The 27424-nt window shown below is 34.2% G+C and overlaps 1 protein-coding gene and 1 long non-coding RNA gene across 2 annotated transcripts in view; both read right to left on the bottom strand.

Moving 5' to 3' along the window:
* The window catches only part of LOC124424442, a 76728-nt gene extending 53211 nt beyond the window's left edge, over positions 1–23517 (bottom strand). The window contains exon 1 of the mRNA XM_046963498.1: positions 22677–23517. Within this exon, the coding sequence (XP_046819454.1) occupies positions 22677–22772 (96 nt within the window). The 5' untranslated portion in view covers positions 22773–23517. The remainder of the gene's footprint in view (positions 1–22676) is intronic.
* Positions 17349–20531, bottom strand: LOC124424445. Its single transcript, XR_006942317.1, has 3 exons — positions 20311–20531; positions 17544–17762; positions 17349–17459 (listed from the first exon to the last, which is right to left on the bottom strand). It is a non-coding gene; the product is annotated as an uncharacterized LOC124424445 (long non-coding RNA).
* Positions 23518–27424: the final 3907 nt, after the last annotated feature.

The following is a 27424-nucleotide window of genomic DNA, read 5'->3' as shown; positions in this document are numbered from 1 at the left end:
AACAACATTAACGCATGTCTCTTTTCGGATGACCTTTCATTATTTTTCGGCGCCACCCATCGTGTTTATGGAAACAGGAGTGCCATCCTTGATAACGTTGAAGGATTTTGGTCAACTGGAATATAGGTCAAATTTATAAAGTATTTTTGGTTCTCGCTGACAATTCATAGCACCTCTTAACGCGCTATGAACTCATAAATCAATAAATTTATTTGTGAAAAAATAAAGAGGAACTTTGTAGAAATATCGATACGTGTGAGTGCACACGTTTGTTTCATTTTGTACTTCCTCTTTTTTTTCTTTTCCTTCTTTTTTTTTGGGTTGGTTTTTTTCCATACGTTCAACGAGACAATATATAGCGAAAAAAATTTTTCACCGAAAAGAAGAATAAAGTTATAGAGCGAAATAACGATAAACGTTTATATCGGTGTAGAGATTAAAAATCACCAATAGAGTACGAAAGAGAGTGAGAGTAAGAGTGAGAGAGAAAGAGAGAGAGAGAGAGAGAGGAAGAAAGAGAGATAAAGAGGGGAAGAAGAGATGATATTTTATCCCCCTATATCGACTACGAAAAATTCAGCGTAACTTAACGACAAATAAAAAAAGCAAGAAAAAGATAGAGTAAAGAGACAGAGAGAGAAAGAGAGAGAGAGAGAGAGAGAAAGAGATAGAATCCAGATTTATCGCGCAAACTATTTCGTAACTAATAAATGAGCGAAAAAAAGATAGAGAGAAAAAGAGAGAAAGAGAATGAGAGAGAGAAAGAGAACTACCGACGATTTTACCCCTGTCGTCACGATAGAAAATTAATATCTACTCTCTCGGGTTCTTACTTTTTATTTTATACCACCATCCACCCATTATTCCCCTAAGGTAAAGAGAGGAAAAGATAGAAAATAAGAACGTAGATGAATTTTCGTCCAAGAAAAATTCCACTCCGTCGTCGAAACGAGTTGAGACGGTTTGCTTCCTCTAGTTGTTGTTTTGCTTATTTTCTCGCAATTTCCCGAAGCGAAGATGTCTGTATGGGGGTGGACGGGCCGGTGACGTAGGAAAGTCTCGAAAATGAAAATAAGCTTGCCGGCATTTCCATGGACGCTCGCTCGAAATCGCTCCGAGTCATGACTTTTAATTATACGCTCAGAATATTTCCGAGTGCTTTCGATTAAATGTCCTCGATAACGGAATATCTTTCTTCCCCTCCTCCTCCCCTCTCTCTATCTCTATCTATCTATATCTCTCATTTATGTTCACGTTGTAATAAAAAATGAGAAAGAGAAAATTGTGGATTATTATAATCCAAAGAGTCATTTGACTCAAATCACTTTATTTCGTTATATTACGAATTGGCCTTTTATTTAAATTCTATTTTTGCTTTTCGTTAACTTTTTTATAAATTCTTATTAAGTTTGCACGATATATAGTTACGTATATATGCGAGCGCATATCTGTATTTATATATATATCTACGCACATATATAATGTGGCTCTTAAAAAGCACGATCAAACGTGACGTTAGTTCTCGTTCAAACGGGAAAAGTCAAGAAAAATTGTCACACATACATACATACATACGTATGTATATATGTATATCCCTACTTACGATAAACTGCTTTCTCCATAAAGCAAGAAATTCTTCGGGGAAAAATTCCGAGCCCCTAGGACCGACAAGTATTCGGAAACTTCGAGTAAGAAACGTCTTTCATAAAAGTTCGAATGATTTTGCTTTCTCAAACTTTCATAAATGTAAAGCATTTCCACCATAATTTGATCTACGCTCTTAATTCCTATAAATTATAACCGAATTAAATCGAATTGAATTCGATAAATTATGTATATCACGTAAGATATACCATCATTATGGTGTACATATTTCGTAGCAAGTAATATAGTATGCAAGTAACATCACGAGAGTACCATAATACTTTGAAAGGTTTCATCGATTTATTATTCTAATAAAATAGAACAATCGATAAGAGGATTTCACGTGAGAGCTTCAACGAACTGATTAAACTAGTGGAGTTCGAAAGAATAAAAAATAAAATTGGCCTGCCTGACGCATAAAAATCCGTAATTCGACGAATTCGTGTGTAATGCCGTTGTCCTGATTGTTCTTCGTTTTAGAGAGAAAAAAAAAAGTAAAAATTGAATAAAATAAAAAAAAAAAAAAAGAAAAGATTTTCACGTTATCACGAGGAATTAACGGCGAAACATGAAATTTTTAATAATACATCGCTACGATGATTTTTCTCACATTCGCGAAACAATGAGACGTGTGTTCGATAAAAATTCATGCTTCATCATCTTTTTCTCCACAATTTTATGAGCGTCATTTGGTATTGAAAACATAAAAAGAAATATTTTTAAATTGCTACACCGACGTTCACACACATACGCATATGTGTGTGTATGTAAGTATATATATATACATAACTCTAAGTAATTAAAAAATATCTTATTGATGACTCAACGAACTAACCATATCGTTACTCAAGAACAGAAATAATAAAAGCTTTCATGAAAACGTTGCAAATACACGCGAACTCACACATACACACACACACACATATACACACTCACGATCGTCACGATCGTACTTTCCGTCTTAACAAATTCGTTCTTAGAGTTCCCACGATCTTAATTCGATTCAACAGCTCGCAAAATATATTTCACGATTTCCGAGCTACGTCGAGAAGCTTTCCCTTAGGATCTTTCGAACTCTTCGGCGAGTTACTGGCTAATATCTAAACTTCTTGTTCGATCGTGTCTGGAATACATCTATTCCGACGATTTTCAAATAATATATAAATATTAGTCATACATAATATTAATCATACGCATTAATGTAAAAATATCGAATAATAAGATAAAAAAACTATTGTATTATTTATCGTTAAAAACAAAAAGAAAAAAGAGATAAGAAAAAAAAAATATATATATATATATAAAAATAAATAAATAAATAAAATACGATTGTACAAATATCATAACGGATTTTGATTAATGAATAAAAACAAGATGTAATTATTGATGATATAAACATTAAAATGATTTCGATTTAATATGGAATTCTTAATTCATGTAATTAGTGAAACTCGATAAATTTTGACAAATGTGTCCATCATATCCCATTTATGGATCTTCGATTACATGGTCGACCGTTGTAGGGCTTCCACGTCGACATAGTAGATCTTTTATTTTGTCGGTTGACGTAAAGAGGATTTCCTCGAGGCCTTTAAGTGCGACCATTCCACGACTATGATCGATGTTAACCAAGTTCTATTCTCTCTTTCTCTCTCTCTCTCTCTCTCTCTTTCTCTCTCTCTTCGTTTGTCTATGTCTCTCTTTTTCTCTCTCTCTTTCTCTCATGGACACACATACACCTACATGTTTCTCTTTCCTTCTCTTTCTTCCTCTTTCTTCCTCTTTCTCTCGTGCAAACTTTAATTGAAGGAGTGATTCCACGCCATTAAGTCATTATCGCGTAACACGGTAGATCGGGACTGTTCCTTTCCAAACCATCATAAACTATCGTGAATGTATCCGAGTATCCTTCTATTTTTCTCTCTTATCCTTTACTCATGCGACGTTGTAATAACTAACTTATTCTCTCCTTCTTCGACTATTACTACAACGACGACGAATAGAAACAAAGGAGAAAGTAATTAACTATAATTTACGTAAAAACGATCAGCTGTATCGATAACTTGGAAAATGAACGATTAAAGAAATATACTATGTGTGTGTGTATGTGTGCGTATATATATATATATATATACATATATATATATATATATATATATATATATATATATATATGGGATTAAAAGTAACTATCCAGAAAATCTCTAAAATCCTCTACTGAAATTACTACTTCCGGTAAACGAAGCGTCCTACATACTTAAGTACATATATATATCTACATATACGTAGTTAAATAAGTATATGTATATATATATATATATATATATATATATATATATATATATATACATATATGTTTTGCTGTAGAATTTCAATCATAACTTTTCCCTATACGTACTCTCTACACCGAGAAATGGCGTACTTGGAGCTTAAAGTAGCAACACGAGTGGTTGGTTCAAACGAAACGAGCTTATCCGTGTCTCGCTTTTCCAACCAAATTCTCGATAAACTTTCTCTCTCTCTCTCTCTCTCTCTCTCTCTCTATCTGTCTATCTATCTATCTTACTTTTTCTTTTACTTGTACTACGAATAAATGGGAGTAATTTACGATTGTTTTTCAGACAAAAGACAGAAACTTGGTAGCCGGGAATCTTAAAAGTACGAATGTAAAGCCGTGTGTGAAAGAAAGAACGAAAGAAAGAACGAAAGAAAGAAAGAAAAGAAAAAAAGAGAAGAAAGAAAAGAAAGAAAGGAAAGAAAGAGAGAGAAAGAAAGAAATTAAAAAAGCGGATAGCGTATGGCCGTCGTGCAACGAGTTGAGAAGAGGATGCAAGCCACGTGAAATGCATTATGCATTCGGCCAGTTCCTTTTGCCTAGCTTAGCTTCGACGATGGTGAACGTTAGCCTGGAAAAGAGAGAGAGAGAGAGAGAGAGAGAGAGAGAGAGAGAGAGAGAGAAGGAGAAGGTGGAGGCTTTAATTAGAAGGCAGACGAGAGAGAAGCAATTAACTGCGCACGTTCCACGTCCGTGAAAGGAAAAATGGATAGGCTCGCGTCAACGCGCGAAGGACTCGATCGAACTCCTTTTTCATATTTCCTTTTTCCTTCACGAACAAACATTCCACAAGAGAATATACAAAAGAGTAAGAAACATTTTTAATCGTAAGAAAGTAAAAAGAAAAAACGAGAGAGAGAGAGAGAGAGTGAGGAAAAAAGAAGACGTCGTCATAATAAATATATAAACGCTAATCATTGAAACAATATCGTTTTTTATTACTCTCATAATATTGCTATACGGTCGGTAGTTCTGTAATAAGAAAGTAAATCGTCGAATAAAGCAACATTTTCGCACGGACGATTCGTCTTTATGATATTTAAAGGAGGACTAGACGGGAAGAGAAAGGGAGGGGAGAGGAAGAAGCGTCTATTTAATGGTTAATAAACGTCATGTACGTCTTACCTCGTAAGAAGAATTAGATATATGTATGGAGCCCATTGGAGAATAAACGTCGGCAATTACGTACTCTTCTCTAACAGGTCGCGAACTTCTTTCGTAAGGAGTTATTACGGACATTCGTTCAAGAGTTTAAACGTTTTCGAATAATATTTTCTTGTTTGATATCTTTTACCACCAATACAATTATCGGGAAATGGGAAGAGATATAAGAGAGCTAACAGTACCGATTGATTCTTCTTTTTTTTTTTTTTTTCTTTTCAATTTGAAAAAATAAACTTCCGTCGAGATAGTTATTTTTCGTTTATTTTACTTCTTTCACGATTCCTATGAAATATTTTTCTTTGGTTAAACGCAATCCTTTCCTCTCTCGCTCACTCATTCACTCCTTCTCCTATAATAAAACTCATTGATGTATTCGTTACACGAAACGGGGAGACCTATTAAGGACGAATGAGATCGACGAACTATTGTGTGCTCCATAGCTGCTCGTTAATTACGAACTCGGTCACGGGATTCTAGTGATCGTACCGAACGATCGCTACCGTTTGTAAATCATGCTCGTAGGAAGTGTCAAAGGTGTCGAGTCGAGGTACGATTGAACTAAATCGATAAACTACGACCCTAGCTGGTTTCAAACGATATCGATCGTATCTTTCTCACTCTCTCTCTCTCTCTCTCCCTCGCTCTATCACGTACGAGTTCTATGGGAAAAAGAGAGAGAGGAGGAATGAGAAAAAGAGAAGTTCTACCTTTTAAAGAAAAAGAATAAGAGGAAGAGAAGAAGAAAAAGAAGTACGAAGGAAATACTTTTAAAAAAATTGTCTCGCTAGGAGCAAGCGAATCGCGAGGGAACTGAATTTTTCAATAGGATAAAACACGAAATCGTTGTACCGTTAATTGACGAAGATAGTCTTTTCTAGTACGTCTTTATTCGATTATCGACAACGAGCACGTACGACACAAGAGAAGAATCTCTTTACTTTACACCATTTCGATGGCAACTACCTATCCTCGATTTTTCATACCGCGATTGAATATAATACCATCGATAGGACCGTCAACGCCCACTTCTGTTATCATCGATGAAATAACGACGCGACATTAGCCATATGTCAGGGCCTCCGATAGCTGTGAACATTGACGCTTCGGACATTAATGTCTTTTCCGAACGTTGATCACCGTAATTTCAATAATTACCATCGATTATCCTCGTTGATCATTAATTACACGCGAATGTCTATAATTTTCGTACATAGAAATTGGTTCACAGGTGTGAAATTCACTGCCAAAGAAAATAATATCGTACACTCGTATATTGGTATCGCTAAAAGAAAAAAAAAAAAGAAACAAACAAACAAACAAATGTATTTTTTTAATGAAACGTGAATGAATAAATAATATTAGAAGAAACGACAATTAATGATAGCAGGATAATCTACTAGGATCTTCTTTGTCTGATGATCGCATATAAGACAGAGTTACTGTTTTATTGTTCTCTTTTCCAAGAACTCTCCCGTTCCTTATATTCTTCGCCATTTCGCGCATGGCATAGAGAAACTAAGAACCGCCTTAACATTCTACTTATTTGGTCGAAACGCTGCACCACTGGCAGAGTTTATTGGCCGACTTGCACGAGCACCCGGGGAATTCGTATACATATGCGCCATAAACGACAGGAGAGCTACGACGGACAAACAATGGTGGACGCAAACCGTATTTCCACATATTTCGAGATATCGAAACTCTCTCTCTCTCTCTCTCTCTCCTCTCTCATTCTCTCTCTTCCTATACATCGAGGAATATTCCAGATTATCTAAGTATAACTCTCGAAACAATTCCAATTTTGATTGGTGGAATTGTTGAAGAAGAAGAAAAGAGAAAAAAAAGGAAAAGTAAAAAAAAAAAGAAAAAGAAAAAAGATAGCGTTCGGTTTATTTTTTCGACGGTTTACACGCGGCAAGAAAGAAGACAACGACGAAATAGAAGAGAGAAACCTATGAGGTAATTCGTTTAAAAATATATCTCCGTCGTCTTTGGCCAGCGACATCCGTCGGTCGATGCCGTACCACCACCGATCTTCTTACGTTAACTTCCTTCGAACTAATCGACGAAACACAACTGGGTAAATCCATCCTCCTATATCTTTCGATTCATAAAAATCCGATTGACCTTCGGAAGGTGCGCTTAGAGAGAGAGAGAGAGAGAGAGAGAGAGAGAGAGAGAGAGAGAGAGAGAGAGAAATTGTACGAACATAAAAATAACCTGGCTCGTCTCAAATTTCTTTTCGATATATCTAGAAAGAGATAAGGAATGTGTATTTTTAATTCTTTTTTCCCTCTTTGTTTTTCTTCTTTCACTTTTTTTAATTTTTCTTTTTCTCGTACGTTTGTTTTTAAAGTATTCATAATAAAGCACGAGAACGTTTCAACGATAATACCATGAAAAAAAAGTTACTTAATTAGTAGTCTAAATAGATAAAAATATTCCAACTTGTCCAATTGAGAATGTGAACAACGTATATAATAAACTACCCAGCCAAATTGGATGAAGCGCCCGGTACGTTGCACGTTCGTATCCAAACTCGGCCAAGGACGACAAACTATAACGCGCGCTACGAGTATTAGCAAAAATCTCTTCGCTAACAGGAAATTAAACACATCGACGACACATAAACATCGGCAACTATTTTCGTTAGCAACTATTAATAACATTCAATGTCTTTTATATGTCTACGATCGTACGTATATACATACGTATTCGTCAGTTTCTATAATTCGCTATTATAAACTCTTTACTCTCAAGAAAATAAGATAAAATGTTTTCTTCTAACATATGATTTAATTAATTTGTTATGATCTTCTTTATGACAATTCTGGCATCTCTCGAGTTCATCTCGAGAACACTTAAAATCTTAACGGTCAAAGGAAAAAAAAGGAGAGAAGAAAAAAAAATGAAAAAGGATATAAGAGATAACGGAGCAAACACCTACTACTGGAACACGTACACTAACGCTGACCCTTAACCACTTGAGTCCATTAGACCCACTTTATTCACGCCTGTTATCTGTCCACACTCGAAAGCGGCCACGCACGGATATCGTAAAATTAGATTTTTCGTTCATTGGTACTGATCATCGACAGGAATAATATAGTCGGTTTAACGTTTCAAAAATTATTCCATTTCTAACCGTTTACTAGAATTTTCGAAAATTTCGAAAAATAAAATAAAACATATGTCCAATAATCAAAATTCATATAATTAAAATTTTCAATTGATCTTTTACTCTTTTGTATTTTTTATAAAATTATAACGGGATATTATTAACTAGAGTAAATAACGATAAACAATTGAATTCACAATAGTAATGAATACCGAAAAAATTATAAAAGGATTAAACGCGCATTGAAGGACGTTATAGAAAAAGAAAAAAAAAAAGAAAAATGGTAGCGTGGGATATGCTAAAATATTCGAGATGAATCGTTAGAAAGTACCGCGAGAATCACTCGCGTCATTATTCATTGCTTGAAATCACTACGTATGCACTGTGAGCGTGCAGCTGAGCAGAGAAAGACTAACACAAAGTAAGATTATATATATATATATATATATATATATATATATATATATGTAGGTAGATAGATAGAAAGAGTAGTACAACGAGGGAGGGTGGGAGAGAGAGAAAGAGAGAAAGAATGAAAGAAAGAAAGAAAGAAAGAGTAGCAGTAGCAGTAGCAGCAGCAGCAGTAGCAGCAGCAGCAGCAGCAGAAACAGCAGCAGGAGCAGAACATCCGTTCTTATCTTCTCGAGATCGTTCGTTTTTCGCTTCGACGCTCCTTTCTGGAGGGATCTCTTCTCTGGAGGCTCGAAGGAAAATGCGACACTCACCCCAACTTTTTCGTGATTTCTCCGCTTTCACGCTCCGCTCATTCGCTCAACGACGATGACGACGACTACGACGACGGCGAACTTCCGTAAACGTTTGGCTCGAGCCAAGTCGAGTAACTTATTTACAGCCTGCTATCTCCGCGAATATACTTTCTACGTTCGACGTCACGACGTTCGTCGTGTCGACGTCGGGAGAGCTAGCTCGTCGTCTTCCGTTTCTCCTCCACCTCCTCAACCTCCTCCACCTTCGTCTCCTCTTCCTTCTTCTTCTTCTTCTTTACCTCCGGCTCCACCTCCTTCTTCTATCTCTTCCTCCTTCTTTTCGTCGTTGCACGTTTCTCCACGCTTCTCGGATGCTTCACCTCCGATGTTTCTCACGCTTCTCGCCTAAGCGAAGAATACTAATGCGAAAAGTTCCGACGAGTTGCAAGGGAAGCTGCGGAGGAATTTTCACGGCGTGTCGATACCACCGAAGCGGTTAGTTCACTGAGAGGCCGGCTTGTCGCGAGCCACCAACGACCAGTGGCCTAGGACAATATTAGAATCGCGATTTCTGTCTACGACTCTCTCTCTCTCTCTCTCTCTCTCTCTCTCTCTCTCTCTCTCTCTCTCTCTCTTTCTCTTTCTCTCTTTTTCTTTCTATACCCTGCGAGAAGAACGCAAGGCGCGCTGACGTGTGCACCCTTGACAGGAAGAATTTTGTCAAAAGTTTCGTCTTTGAAAGATATTATACGACATTAAAAAAAAAAAAAAGAAAGAAAAAAGATAGAAAAAATTATTCGAAAAATCACAAATAATTATTTACGAATTTGAAATAAATAAACAAAAATGTATCATGTCGTATTATATTATACCAATTTATTATGTAAGCATATCTACATATATATATATATATATATATATATATATATATATATATATACTAAAAATGTATTATACCAATTATTACATAAAACGTATAAATGGCTGTTATGTATAGTTAGACGTATTTTATTAGCGTGTGCCCATTTTTTCTAATCACGGTCAGTAAATAATAGGTCGCGAAACCGTTAGCGTAAAGCTCGTAACAAACGCGAATTCTTATTCGTATGACAAGCACGCGGCGATGTAACAGGTGTAAAGGAGTACGAATCGAATCTACGGCATATCCGGAGCGCCATATTTGTTCGACATGAATTACGCGATAGGAATAATTGCGATGTGTCCCAGAGATAACGGTATATTTTATTCGAGGCGCGACTACATTTCGTAAGGACGCTACGCGTCGTTCATACTCGACGACTATTTTACGATTACGTTTATACCGTATTATATTTCAATCAGCTGTATTTCTGTCTATATGTCTAAATATTTTTCCTTTAGACGTTTATTCATATCATAGTAACTAGCTACCATCGATTCGAATCTTTCGCTAAATATCCACGGTGATCTCTTACTATTGCGCTCGTTTGATATCACTTATGATCATATTATCGAGTAGATACACGAAGATTGGATTACGATTGCTAAGGTCAGTGCGATGATCCAAGAGGGTAATCGGATCGGCTTGAGAAGAAAGCCACGGAACCACGAGTACTATTTCCGTCTATTATCCATCAAAAGTTTCAAAAAAAGAAAAAAAAAATAAATAAATAAAACAACATTAAAAAATAAAAAAAATAAAAAAAGAACGTAAAGATAAAAAATTCCTTATTATATAATCAAGAAATATCCCTACATGATAGATAACTGTGAAAGAAAGAAGAGAAAATGAGTCGATGCTCTAAACAAAAAATTCGACAATTATACCGAACGTAGAAAAGTAAAAAGGATCGAAAAAACAAATAAGAAAGTCGGAGAATCCATGGAATATAAAAGGCATGCATCCGCCGGAAGTCTACATAACTATCGCAAGAGAAAAATGAAAAGGGAAAAGAAAAAAAGAAAAAAAAAAGGAAAAAAATTAGAAAAGAAAAAGATTTAATTTCACGTTTATAAGATAGAATCTAACGATCGGAAGTCAATCGGGAGAGAAAGGTAATTGCATCCTTCTTCTCGGTGAGTCGTCGTACGTGTCAACACTCACGCGAGCACATGGAAAACGTAAATGCAAAACGCGAACGTAAACGCGAACGTAAACGCGAACGTAAACGCGAATGCGAACGTAAATGCACTAGAACTACGTGAATTCCTAAAGGGAGTTTTCTTAGAAATAGACACGGGTGAGCTACGAAGGAATACGTAATTAGGGAATAGCAGTAAGTTTGCATGATATTCAACTGTGGGTGCGGCTCTAAGCCAAATGGGCGCGGTTGAAGCGAGTCAGACATTGACAGATACACACCGAGTCAACTTTTTAAGAGGCACCCGGTCACAAATGCACGTCTCGCGAGAGAAGTATCAAAAGTGCATCTGGGACATCGACTTATCTATGTATTTCCGCGAATCGAATTCGTGGGAACGTTTCGATACTCGAAGAAAAGTTTTACCATACGAGATCTGATACATCAAGCGTTCTTATCTACTTATGTATGTGTACGTATGCGTTTTGTATGTATGTGTATGTGTATATTAGAGAGTTACGAAGCTCGCTCGGCGAGTATAATCAAGAAAAGAATGTGCCTTTTTACGTGTCCCGAAGAGAAAGGAGATAAATAAGATAAAACGAAGAAAATACATCGGTGACATGTAATATCAAGGAGACAGACAATTTTCTTAACAAAATACGATGAGCTACGACGTTATCTTTTTAAATAGGAACAATGGAACAAGAAGGAACAATGAAAAAAAAAAGAAAAAGAAAAAAGAAAAAAAAAGGAAAAAATTTCAAGGTCGCAAGACGTACTTTTCATCTTTCACTTATCGACATCGTTATCTCAACGCTTATATCTATCCACCTATATTATTCTCTTCCCACCACCTTCCTCCTCCTTCCCCTCACTTTCTCTCAATAGATCGTCTACGATAGTAAGCGCGAGCACGTTTAATGATTCGACGCGTTTACCGCAATCACCCTGAAAATCGTGATCCTCGATACGTCTCTCTCTCTCTCTCTCTCCCCTCCCTCTCTTTCTCTCTCCCCCTTTTTCTCTCTTTCAAGTATACAACGTTAACACGAAAATACTATAACGTATTTCCTTCTCAAGCTACCATAGTACGTAGTTTATAGCTAGCTGCTTCATGATACCCTTCCGGCAATAAACGTGAGCGATCGTTTACGCGAGCGGATAACGGCTGTTGTCGGAAAATTACGAAGGGTAAAAATCGAAAATAGAAGCGCCTGTTCATTCTTATTACCTTTTCATTCTCGAAGCATGTTTACGTCGGATCTGATTCCTTTTGATGTTGAAACGATCGAAGGAACTTTACGTAAGATTAATTAAAATTTCTTAATCTCGAAAGGTCAATATCCAACTCGCAAGTCTCGAAATATATCTGTATATCTTCTTGATGTATTATTTATTTAACTAGGAAAATAAAAATATTATTTCTATCTATTTAATTTCTTTCATAAACTGTCCACTCTCGTCGAATTATTTCTGTTATATTTCATTACGAATTATTATTCATTTTATACTTTCCTTCGATAGCCATATATATATATATATCATTTTCTACGATACAAAAAATAGATACATATTCATAAAAAAAAAAAATTATACAAAATCTACGAGTATTTTTTCTCGCCATAAATCATTAAACATTTTTCACATTACAAACCTTATTTCTGTACGTGCTCGGCAGACAAGCCCAATGGGCATAACTCGTATGAACCATGATGATAGATCCTATCAAACAAACTTTTTTCTTCGTCTATCGTATTCCCAACACTTTTCTTTAATGACGTATTTCACAACTGCATGAAAATTAAAGAAAGAAACAAAAAGTATCACTACATTCGTAATTATCTTTCGAAAAAGTTTTCTCCGATTCTACACGGTTTTGTTTCCTGTTGGAAATGACGCGAGTAACCGAAGAACAAGAATAACAACAACAACAACAACAACAACAACATCGGTGTTGTCTTCTCTCTACTCGAACGAACGAACGGACGGACGGATGAGCGAACGAAGAAAACAAAGCACGCTTTTACGAACACGAACGTACGAGTTGTACGCTTCGAATCGATCCTATTCGAGAGTTCCTCAACGTAAATTGGATCTCCATCGATCCCTAGCACGCGTTTGAACGTTTCAATTGAAGAAACTTTAGGAAACACACGAGTCTACCTTTCTATTGATGTGTGTAATTGAACAAACTCTCGATCGTTATCAATCTTATCGTTCGATCGATAATTTCTCCGTTTTTTAAACACAACACTAAGTGATTTTTCAATGAAAATTTATCGCCAAATGATCGGCTATCACTTTGATCGTTCTTTCGTTTCTTTTAATTTATCAGAATGATAAAAGAAATTGTTTAATAAAAAAATAAACACTATCCGTTGAGTTTCATACTGAATCAAACTTGTTCAAGATGGGTCCGGAACGATCGTACTCGAGTAAGCTATCGCTACGACTGGCCCAAGGAACAGCAGCAACTGCTTGCTCTACACAGGGAAGGCATATGGGACCCTCAGTGCCGTACATATAATCTTCTCTCTTACGATATCATTTTCACACCTATTATTTATATATCTTTTCTCCTTTTTCTTAGATATTCTCTCTCGTCCGTTCTATTTTCCTATTAATACGTATAGATTTCAAACATTCCAATGTACATCAAGGAATAATTTACTTGCGATAACAATTATAAACTCATCGAATAAACTTTCGAAATAATCACGACTTTCTACCCGAGTTTCTCCGACTATTAAAAACAGCCAATGATTATTTCAACTTACTCTACGATTAATCCCGAGAAATCTATACATATTATAAAAATAATGGGCAAGGATTATTATAAAAATCGTATATAACGGAATGAGATTTCACTGTGATTTAACGCTTCAATAAAGACTTGAGGATGCATTAATAGAGAATTAATAGAAGATTGGATTGATCTATTCGCCATGAGTAAAGGGGCTCCTTAAAGAAAAGGATACGATCTTGAGGAATGGCTCGTTCTATGACGCTAACATAAGTACAGAGACAAGAAGATATGTATAGCTATGGGCTCTATGTTATGCGGGCGTAAGTGAGCGTGAGTTTGAAAGGGGCTAACTCAGTCGAGGGGAATGCGTAGGGTCGACTGTGAGTCACTGACTTATCGAATGACCAATGAACTAAAGAGTGCCTCTCCCTGAATACCCACAGAATGCAACTAACTGCCGTCGAGACATAATCGTCGCACGAGCGAATCATGATCAAAACGTTATTAAACGTCCTCTTGATCACTTCAATCAATTCGGTTTGATTAAATCTTATATCATAGAGTTGAGTGATGTAAGTAAATATTGAGTTGTACTACGGAAACTTTGGATTAAACTTACAAATATTTTTCATCTTCGACGAGACGAACAAAATTCAAAATGAATTATTAAACTAAAAAATAAAAAATAAATAAATAAATTTATAAAAAGACTTCTGCATAGACAAATCGTTTTAATATATGCATAAGGTTAATACATTTTTTAGTATTTTCGTATAAATTGAATACAAACTTTCTGTACAGCTTAATATTCACATATTATGTATGTATGTATGTATAAATATACATATGCAAATACATAAATATGTATGCATCTTAATGCGAGATTACAAAACAATGAACTAAAAGTTAAGTTCTATATAAATCATTCGATTAAACGATACACTTGGTGATTTCGTTCAAGTCAATTTCATAGATCGTGATTTTTAATCTCAATGATGCACGTTACGTCACGTTAACTCGTGCAATCGGTATAGCTTAATGGCTTTTAGCGATCAATTAAGGTTAATGCGAACACTATGCAAAGAAAGGCTAATGGAGCGAGCAAGTGAACGGATTTTCTAAATCTTTCCCCTCCTACTTCTCTTTTTCCTTTCTTCCTTTAAAAACAGCGAAGCTTTGATTCGACTTAATCGATCATGTGGTGGTTTTACGTTCGCTATACGATACTTCGTACGATAACTCTACACCTTGGCCTTGTTCGTTTTCTAAACGTTAAAAACAAAACGTCTTATCGGATACTTGAAACGATAACTCAAATATGTACGTGTCGCGTTGAGTCACTCGTAATTTATTGCTTAAAAAGATAAAAAAAGGGAGGGAGAGAGAGAGAGAGAGAGAGAGAGAGAGAGAGAGAGAGAAAGAGAGAGAAATAAAACACAAGGATCATTAAAGCGTTCAATGTTAAAAAAAACGGTCGAAAAAAAAACATTTGACCATTTTATTTATAGAAATGTAATATTATAACTTGTCTAATTTTCTTCTCTTCTTCGTAAACCCTATATAACCCAATTTTTTGTTATATCTACAAAAAGAAATATATATATATATATATATATATATACATCTGCATAATGTAAAAATTATAATATCACTTAGTACAGTATAATTATAGTTACAGTATAACAATGAAAAAAAAAAGAACATTACGTAAGACGCAACCTTTTGCAATCTAATTTTTCATCGTTTCTACAAAAGAAAAAAAAAATTATACAATATAAAAATCATAACATTACTTACGATTAGTATAATATAATATAATTAAACAAGAAAAAAGAAAATATGAAAAGCTTTAGATATGAACTAAGAATTAACTTTATATAGATGAAATAAAATAAAACTTGAACTATGTATGTAAGCTCAAAAAGTCATATGGGGTTACAGAAGATTAATGAGATCACAAAAATAGATATTATCGATTTCTCGTGTGGATACGAATCGAATAAAGAACGATGCACAGAATAAACTCTGACAAAAGGCGAATAGCTTTTCTTTCGGCTTTAATAGCCACAATTCGTACTCCGTTGGTGAATCGTAGATGCATTGACGGTTCGTAGTTGGAGCAATTCCAGAGCTTAAAGTCACGCCTACAGTTATGCAGACCGATATTCGACTCACAGCTATGTTGCGCGTGTCTTTCTGCTGCAGGCGCCGACGATCGATTTCTTTCACTTCTTAGAAAAAGAGAAAGAAATACAAGAGAAAGAGAAAAGAAAAGAAGAAAAAGAGAGAGAGAAAGAGAGAGAGAGAGAGACCATTCCTCCAACTCTACCTCCACCTCCATCACCACTTTCAGCTCCACCTCCTCCTCTTTCTCTTTCTCTTTTTTCCCAAGGTCTCGCAAAAGCGGATCCACGGAACACCCGCTTTTTTATCTTTCCCGCGATTTACGTTCGCGATATATCAAACTGTCGTGACCTGCATTAAACGTTCTTTACGTCGTCCAGCAAAACAGCTATCTTTTTCTTCTCAAACTCGCTCTCTTTTCATAAAACTTTATCACCGGTACTGTTGACTTTACAGTTACATTAAAAAAGAGTCATCGATAAAGAGGAATAAAAAAGAAAAAAAGTAGATATTAACGTGCACTTATTACATGTAGAACATAAATATACGAGGTTTTAAAATATTTAAAAAATATTACATTATTATATCTATATGTATACGGAAGTTAACGTAATATCGCGTATGTAATTATCGATGTTTCGATATCGATTCAAACGTTCATCCACGTAATACTATAGTAATATAAGCTAGTAGTCTAGCTATACGCATAGAGGATAATTAGAAATTACGATAAATGTTTATTACCAATACGAATTTACGAGAAACGATAGTTCAATGTACTTCGATATACCATACCATGAATAATAATTACTCTCATTACTACATCGTATATATCGTTCGAAATCGAATTCCGCTTTCGTCGAGTGCGATTAACTTACGTGCCGATTCGCACGTTAATTAACTGTATTCGATGAGATCATGAAGGTGGTATCCGGCGATATGCCAGATTCTTTAGACTGTTCAACGCGGAATCTCTTTAAAATTGTATTTAGAACGATACGGAATATTTTATGCCGCGTACTTCAAATTCTTTATACGACGTGTATGAACTCACTTTTTAAAAAACCAGTTAACTCGAATCCGTTAACTGACAACACAACAAGAGTTCTTACATTCTTCTTCTAAGAATTTATTTGTAAATCGCTAAATAAAGTTTTTCGTTCGTGCGTTTAACATTAAAAAAAGATATTATAAGTACGATACTTTTGTACTGTAAAGTCAAAGGTCACATTAATAATCGTCGAAGCGAATGTAAAGTCGATCGTTCGATTACGAATAGATATTTATATTTCTTCCTTTATCAATTGCCATAATCCGTTTCGTTGTTTAACGCTTGACACGAGCGCATTACGAGATGAGTTTCTAAAAAAAGAAGAAGAAGAAAAAAAAATAGAAAACAAAACTAAACAATAAAAAAAGAGGATCAACAAAATACGTAGATATACAATTCTTATGAATAATTCATTTTATCGATGACGATATTACAAAAGATAGTCGGTTTTGCGCACAATACGAAAATTATTCTCATTTGCAAGGGAGATCAGGATGACCACAATCACTAAAAGCACACGGATTATACTGATTTATAAATTTTCATCAAAAAATACGTATTACTGGTGTCACTGATTCCCATATGGTTTACCTTTTCTAGCTGTCACGTAACTGTGCACTAATTACGAAGGCACTAGAGACGGTCTTAGATTACAGGCTTGTACCGAGTTACGTCACGAGATGCGTATGCATGTTTCTCTGTTACGGCCTACGTGTGACCTTGAAACGTGATGTCAATGTCGAGGCGCCCCGACTTCCTCCGTGTGCAACGAGCCATTTCCCACTCCCAGCGGACTGCGAATTCTTTTACCTTTATATCGCAATGATAATTAAATGACTATACAACAATTATTTGAAATATTAAAAAAAAAAAGTTGCGTTAGTGTTAAAATAGTATATTTATACGTCGATTTAATGTACATATAATTTTTATTATTTATGCTAATGCACATGAAAAGATTCTACGAGGAAATACTTGACACAAATGAGCGAATTAATCTTCTTACGTAAAGTTATCCGGTGACGTGTATACGATACATGTGTAAGTGAATATGCGTGTCTAATATATGTATGTATATAACTATATATACACACATAGTATGAATCAATAGCCGCATATTAGTCCGAATTAACGAGCGTTTTCTGGGCCATTCGATACTTGGATACATCGCTTTCCCAATTATGCCAAGTTCATAGTTTACGACGAGATTAGTAATGAATAGCTTTCCCGACAATTATGAAAACGAAATGAAACAGTGCCAAACTAGTCAGCACACCTTTAATGTGCATACTGATATCGTCTATCCTAAAAAAAGACTTTACAAAAGCCGAGAAAAATACCTATGCGATCATCGCTATATAAATGATGACTGTCTCCAACGAGTCAACAAGTTAACGATAAAGTTATAAAAATCGACGGTGAGTCTCGTTCGTGAATGATGTGATTTTATTAATTTGAATTATAATACAATAAATAGCTAGTAAAAAAAAAAAAAAAGGAACGATATCGAGCCATCGTATACGTAGGCCGAAATTTCTCAAGAGAGAAAAAAAAAGAATTATAATCTTCTACAACGATAAAAAAAAAAGAATTTTCCGAAACGATTTAGCACGATCCTTCGCGAGTAAATAAAAGAAAACTCTCTCTTTCTATATATATATATATATATATATATATATATATATATATATATATATATTCACGTGGCGAATTTTGAACCCGAACGAATCACGGAGGAGAAATATCCGTTTATGTATACCGTCTGCGAAACTACATGCGGAACCGCAGAAACGCGTTCCAATTTCAACGGTCCATAGCGAACCGGCTGATATTGCACTACCGGGCAAGTGAGGAAGCAAGAGGGGAAAAGGAGGGTTGGTTTAGGTTTGCGTATTTGCTTTTCAAGCCCCACACTTGAACGATCTACCCTACCTTCGCGTTCTCTTGAACATAATCCCTCTTTAACGAAAGATACATTGACGCGACATATTTGTTTAGACGAACGCTCACCAATGCAACCGCAAATGAAATTGTGAAATTTCGAAAGCAACTCGGAAAAATAGACTTTTATATTTCACTTTCTATCATATTAAATCTATTTATAATATACTCCTTTTATTAATAAAACAAACGATACTCTTTAGTGCGATAACGCAAAAAACAATAATCGAGAACGAAGATTCTACGAATATAAAAAAGAAAAGTTCTAATCGCTCAGAAAAAAAGAGAGAAAGGGGGGAAGATAGAAAGAGCAAAGTTATTCCTCTCTCTCTCTCTCTCTCTCTCTCTCTCTCTCTCTCTCTTTCTCTCTCTATGCAGTCTACGAAAAGATACAAGGCCTGTATTCATTGTGATAAATCAAGTACGTGAAAGACCTTCATTGTGACAGTCTCCCTTCTCCTTGATCCACGAAGATTGACGAACCGAACATAGAATGAGATTTCAAGCGAGTAAAACGTACGAGATTTGGATCTTTTAATTCGAAAAAAAAAAAAAAAAAAAAAAAAAAAAAACACAAAGAGAGAGGAGAGAGGAAAAAAATAAAAAGTAACGCGCCTCGCGAAGATACAATAATAGTTGTGTCTCTCTCTCTCTCTCTCTCTCTGTTTATCTCTCTCTCTCTCTATCTCTCTCTCTCTCTCTCTCTCTCTCTCTTTCTTTCTTTCTCTCATTCTCTTATTACTGAAGTCTACTATCTGAACTTTATCCTAAAAGTACACCTTCCTCTTGTCATTTACCACGCTGTGACTTCCTTTCGAGGGCATGAATTTCCTTTGGAGTTATCCCGGAACACGTTTCACGCCACCATAACGCTTCCTTCTTCCTCCTATTTTTTTTTTCCCCTTCCTAGTTCTTATTTTCTTCTCATCTTTTCTTCTCTCTTCTCTCCCGTTTATTCGTCAGTTCACTTCTCTCGAGCAATCTTTTATCCTCACAAAGACGTTCCCGCCGGCGAGATTAAAAACTTTAATTCGGCGATGATCGTTCCTCTCTTTCTTCACTATTTATATTCCAAACCCGCTAGATTTCTACCAAGGCTACGTCCTTGATAAAAAAAAAAAAAAGAAAAGAAAAAAAAGAGAGAGAAGCAGGTGCCACACAGAACACGTGAAATTAAGATTAATTGGCCATGAGTCATCACTTAGGAAACTTTTTATTTATTTTTTTATTATTATCTCTTTTTCTTTTCTTTTTCAATCGACTTCCAAAATCTCTTTCTATTTTATTAACGAAATGAAATGATCATCGATCAGACGTGGATATGTTCGTACTTAAATACATACCTACGTACTGATGTTGAAATAATGTTTACCGATATTGAAATAAAAACGAATAAATCAAAGTATACGCGTAATACCTTCCTAAGTCCGCTTTGTTAAAGTCGATCGCAAGCTCAAGGATGAGAACCAGGTCTCTAAACCACGGTACACTATGCGGTTTAGTCGACGAGACAGGTGGATGCAATTAAACCGGATCGTCCGAGCTCTCTTGCAATTGCGTATTCACTCACGATAGTGAACTAGCCTTCTTGTTTAAAATGAAGAACGATCAACAAGAGATGAACGTGGTTCAATTAATAAACAGAACGACGAATGTTGCGGCCTTGATTATAAGATCGTATATAAGTATCTCGTGGAATGATCGAATGTAACGGAAATATTTCATAATATATAATATATGCGATTTCGACATTAAAAAAAAAAAAAAGAGAGAGAGAGAGAGAGAGAGAAAGTGAGATAATATAATTGGTTATTTTTTTTTTTCTAAAACATGAATATAAATAATACTCATTAAAATATTTAAATAAGGTCAGTGTTGTAATTCGTCGTAGCTACGTACGTATTAGTAATTTTATTACTATTATTTACGTATAAGTAAATCCTTTCGATTAAAATAATGATTCCAGTTGTCGCAAGTATCGTACTTATTACGTTACAATGTTTCGAATAAAAGAAAACGAAAAATGAAAGCCGATCTGCGATACGATATAATCTTGCGGTGTCGCGCCAGATTAAATCGTGTCTAAGTTATTTATGTCCCACTAAGAAATGATCCTATTTTAAACTAAGGTTCAATATATAAACGTATTTATTTACTCTATATTGTTATGGCACTGCTAATAAGTATTGATTAATCTTCGTTAAATACTATTAAATCAATTTCATATATTAATATCATATTTTTCAATAATTACGTTTTTGAATATATTGAAGAAATGAACACGGATAAAAACTTGTTCGATAGGTTTCTCTCTTTGGATATTACGATTGTTGTACACCGGTTATACAAAATAACAAGCCAAAGTCTATTTAGAGAGCTTGCATGCTGACCTAGCACTAAAACCACTCGATCTATATTCGCTTTCTACTGGATGAGAGCTCGTCCAACATAAACCTTTATCTTACCGATAGAACCAATTCGTCGATCCATTGAAATGCATTGAAATTCATTACGATCGTATATACAAATATCTTAAATATTTCAAATATCATGAAAAAAATCAAGAAGAAAAGAAAGTAATTAGAAATGTTCAAAAAAGAAAAAAAAAAGAAAAAAGAAGAAAAATAAAACAAAGATGAAAGTAAATTTATATTGTAATAAAATAAATAAATAAATATTATCATTAAAAATTGTACATTCATTTTATAATTACATATTATTGAAATGAACATCAATGTTAATACGATCAACGATGATTGCATTAATGATCAAAAAAATATATTCATAAATCGATATTCAATGAACGTAGATTATCGTATCTATGCGACCAAGCTCCTATCTATCAGATTTTATTAACCCGAACAAATCGGCTCGGTATCAACTTGTTCGAAGGTGGTCGTCAATGAACACGATAATCTCTACGTGCAGTTATATCTACAGGTATATATATATACATACATATAACCGATACAAGCAACTGGTCGGCTTTAATAGCTTTCTTAGGTAACACGTATTTTTGCATATCTTTTAACTTGAGCGGCGATGTACAAAGGTTAAATTAAAATGCGTTACGTTCGAGTTGTTACAAAAACTACCTTTCCTATAACAACTGAACTATATATCTATCAACTATTCGATAAAAGAAAATTTTTGTATCTGCATGGTCCAGTTCATATATATTAAAGGAAAGGAAAAGAAGAAAAAGAGAGAGAAATAGATAGATAGATAGATAGATAGATAGAGAGAGAGAGAGAGAGAGAGAGAGAGAGAGAGGGAGAGAGAGAAAAAGAAAAGAAAACCAATCTCTGATTTAACTGAAGATAACTCGTAAGATAAAGACGATTACGTAATCTTAAATAAATTGCCACTGGATATATCTTTTCAGGCGCAACTTTTCTGGAGTAACCTAAACACACGAAGTTCATAATGTAAATCCCAACGGAGCTGAATTTGTATGCTACCACCTATAATGCAATCTATGTTGTAGCGGCACGAAATATTTTCTACTCGAAAGATATTTTTTTCGACGATGGAAAAGAGCAACGACAAGAATCGCGATGAATAATTCAAATTCCCGTTGGGTGAAAATCGGGAAAAGGGGAAAGAGGGAGAGGGGGTTGGCGGATGCGATAACGGGGCGACGCCGAGCGATGATCGGCCGTACTAAAGTAAACACAATAGGATTACAAATGTGAAAGAATAAAGAAATAAAAAGGTTCGTTTGAAAATGTACGATCGAAAATCATATTGGGGGAATAAAAAGAATGTTCGGTTTGTACTTACTCTAGATATTCGTAAGGGTTGGTGCAGGTCACGTCCTCCGTGCATTCGGAAGCCCCAAGGGGAGCCGCCAAGAAGGGTGACTTCTCTGGCGCTCATCCTCCTCCTTCTCCTCCTCCTCCTTCTCCACCACCTCCTCCTCCCCTACCGCCACTTCCACCTCCTCCCCTCGTTTCTCTTCTTCTAGCGCCAGTACGACACGCGCTGCTTGCCCGCGGCGTACTTCGCGCCGTTAGACGCACCTCTCCTTTCACGTGTATCGCGACGATAACAGCGATGATGCCGATGATACGTCTATCGATGAGAACGGCAGTAACGTAGAGAAGAAAATATTCAGTATAGATGATTCTCGGTAACACCTCGTCGTCGTTCCAACTTGTACTCTTCTATCGTGACGCCTTCGCTCCTCCAAGAGTTCGTAGTTCATGATATTCGCCACGCAATTCGCTAGTATCGCCCTGGACAATTCTCTCTATCTCTCTCTCTCTCTCTCTCTCTCTCTCTCTCTCTCTCTCTCTCTCTATCACTCTTTCTCTCTCTTTCGCGGATATACCGAGCTCGTTAAGCTTTACGCGCTTTTTATGTCTCATATGTTACGAGTCATATTGATGCCTAACGAATACTCTTTTCACCGACCTTTCATAGATGATAACCCACAGACAACGGTTTAATCCTTAACAAATGCTCGAAAGGGAGAAAGAGAAATAGAGAAAGAGAGGGAGAAATTCAAAGATGTCAATAACGCGAACGAATGTTTATAGATGGGATGATTTTTCGTAACACCTTACACATATTCTTATCGTCCGAATCTCGGCGTGGCTCGCGCTAGACTGACGTCGAATTTCGTATGCCTCCCCCGCCAAACCTCCCAACCCCCTCTTCCCCACTACCTAACCCGGCTCGGTAAGTCTCGCCAGCCGTCAATCGCGAGCCGCGCTCGCGCCATCCGCCGGAGACGCGTGCCTCTCCTCCCCTCTCCTTCACTTTACCAACCACTCCATTGAGTTCGCTCGACCCTCGCAGAACTCAACGGAACTCGTTCATGCATCCCCCTTTTTCTTTTTCTTCTTCTTCTTCATTCCATTATAATGCCACGACCAAAGCTTTCCGACAATCTACCGCCTCCTCTTATCCAGATTTTGAGTAGTCCATCTTGTTAAGAGAATTGAAGAGAAGATTTCATTTCCTTAAGGCATTCAGATTTATTCGTTAAATTGTATGTTACATCGATAACAATTAATATTAGAAATAATAAGAGAAATCTTCTCAAAATGCCGTATTATAATATATATGTATTTTTATATAGAGAATGTGCAACATACAAAGAACATAGATTTACATTTATCCTTAATACGTTAAATAGAGTAATTGAACTAAAAAAATACCATGAGGTAAATCGAAACGATTGGATCTGTCTGATTATATTTACAAAATTTCGTTACTTTTTTTATCTTCCTTATCCTTTCTTATTTAGATTTAAATATTTTGTGTCTTCTTTACTCTTTCACATCAACGTATTAGTGAGATAATGTATTCTTCGTGGACAGAACACAGTATTACTGACATAACTCGACGCTGACGTATTAAGCGCTTACGATGCTCGACTGATTTTCTATAAGCTTTCGAAGTACTATAATTTTTAATATACATGCGTGATATTTTTAATTACATAATGGCATAATTATAAAAACATTTGATGATATTTAAATCGATAGGAAGGACGAAAACTCTTCACGAAAATCTAACTTCTTTCATGATATAATAATAAATAAATCGTTTGTTTTTTATTCCTATCTAAGAAATATATACTTCCCAATTCTTTCCTTTATTATTTAATTTTACAATTTAAATTTATCGGAAGTTTCCTACCTCCATTCATACTATTTTATAATCGAAATAAATTTCATATATCCACATTCATCGATCGATAATATCCTCGTTTAACTGATTAATATTAAAGTTTCATGTAATAAACTAACTGTAAAACATGATATAATTTAATAATAATCAATTTTCTGAAGTATTCTGTGTTGAATATGAAATAAATAGATGAGAGACAAAATGTAATATATTATATATATATATAATATATTATACCATGAATATATATATATATATATATATATATATATATATATACTTTCTTTATATCCAAGCGTCAATTTTTCAATAACGTATATATGCGCTCTTCGTAGCTGAGCGTGCATTCTTCGAGGGTATATATTAGGGTATATATCGTTTCTGCGCATATACCCTAATCGATATTTATTTGTTAAAAATTGTTAAAAATTTATTCGTTTGAATTTAATTTAAGAAAGCGACATTACTTTTCAGTCCACCTAATAAATACATTGTTTGAAGCGAAAACTTTAACATATTGTTTCTTTTTTTATCAATAGTTTACGTTAAATTAATAATTACTATAAATTACTTCAAGTTTCATCTTACATTTTGTTCCATTTTTTACATTATTGTATTTTAAAACTTAACAAGAAAACGTAACTAACTTTAGATTAAATTTTAAATATTAAGAAAAAATTTATTGATACATGTTTACATTATATTATATAAAAATAATTTAACATTGTTTTCATCCTCTCGTAATTCCTTTTTACAATAAAAATTTTTTGATTTTATGACTATACCGAAAATACTTGGCGCCTGAATAGAATGCAACCAATTTTGTCTTCCTAAATTACCGATCGATCATAAAAGCAACGAAATTACCGATCGAACATAAAAGCAATGGAATTACCGATCGAACATAGGAGCAACGAAAGTTTTCGAAGCGAACGAATTATCGTTTAAGTAACCACACACAAATTATCGACGGTGACAAATTTATATTAATTAAAACTGTTCATCTAATATTGCTTGAGATATGAAAATTGCTTATTTTTAGACATGATTTTTTAAAAGAAAATAATATTTTTCAAAAATCTGAAAAAGTATATATATATATATATGTTTCAATAAAAAATATTATATATATACATATATATAATATTTATAATTTCAACATGAGAGACAAAATGTAATATATTATATATATATAATATATTATACCATGAATATATATATATATATATATATATATATATATATATATAATTTCAAAACATATATCGAATAATGAATACATTAAATAATAAAATAATCTATTTATACTTATTGAGACATGAGAAATGAGCAATATGGATATATAGAAAAAATCATCATAAAATGTAGCAACTTTTGATTGAATTTAAATGCAGCCATTAGCTCGACAGTACTTACGTTATTTACATTTATCATACATCGAAAGTAATATCGATTTCCAGGTCTCACCACATGGAGGTTGCTGCATACAGAGACCCACGGGCTAAGACTCTAATATTAATATAAATTACTCTAGAACCAATTATATAGAATCATTATTATTACATATCCAATAAAAATTATTATAATTTAGAAAAGGATAACAAAATCAATCGCGAAACGAATCAAAATTTTTTTTCTAATCAATCGAGATTAGACGAAAATTTATGAATCCGTTTGATATCGACCTACCTACCCGAAAAAAATGACTTCAATCATTCTTTATGAAACTCTATTCCCAAACAGGACTAATGTGGATGCTGAAACAAAACTATTATGTTAAAATCAAAAGTGGAACATAATAATTAATATACACGTGATCTATAATATAAGTCATGTAAAGATTATATATATATATATATATATATATATATATATATATATATATATTATTAAATATTATTTTATAATAAAAATAAAGAATATTATAAAGATATCACTCAGTTATCGAAAATGCAATAAAAATAATTTAATTTTTTAGCTATTAAATTAAGTAACATTAAAGATTGACCATTTCGTCTTTTTTTTTGCATTACATATATTATCTTATTATCTAATACTTCATTATATATATATATATATATATACATATATGCATAATTTTTCCAGAAGTTATAAACGGCACATCTGTGTATATCTATGAACATAAAACATTTTAACCATTTTATATAATTAAACATGAAGCAGTCAAAATAACCCTCTATGGGCCCGTGTAACTTTCAGGTCACATTTTAATTTATCGAGATTTTACCAAATAATTATAGCTTTTTTCATGAGAAAAAAAAAATTCTGCCCATAGAAGGATAATATGCAAAATTCCGTGCAATAAATCGGCCATCACCTGTGAACATAGAACATCTAAACCATTTTATAATTAAACATGAAGCAGTCAAAATAATATACAAAAATTTTGTGTAATAAATCGCCAGTCACCTGTGAACATAAAACATTTAAACCATTTTATAATCAAACATAATATATAATATGTCAATTTCACATATAACAAAAATCAACCATCATCTGAAAAACATAAAACATCTGAAACACTTTTTAATTGAATGAAACAAAATTAAAATTAATATCAACATTTTATATAACAAATTCGTAACTCTGTGAACATAAGAAATTCATATCGTTATTATTTGCTGAAAATAAAATATATATATATATATAAAATAATAAATTTAACGTACACATTTAAACATACGAATACAAAGACAGCCAACGAAGAATGAAATCTAATCTTGCCATGTTAGATGATATTTTCTGAAACAAAAATCAATTCTTTATCGATTAATTACAAATTTCTTCTAAATATGAATACAAGAAACAATTACAAACAATTCATTCTGCATCGTTCTTCATTTTTTTATAATTTCAATTCTTCATTCAAG

The sequence above is a fragment of the Vespa crabro genome, chromosome 5 (assembly GCF_910589235.1).
Source record: "Vespa crabro chromosome 5, iyVesCrab1.2, whole genome shotgun sequence".
NCBI classification, from domain to species: Eukaryota; Metazoa; Arthropoda; class Insecta; order Hymenoptera; family Vespidae; genus Vespa; species Vespa crabro.
The sequence above is the reverse complement of the archived record's forward strand: the minus strand, read 5'-3'. Positions and strand labels throughout refer to the sequence as shown.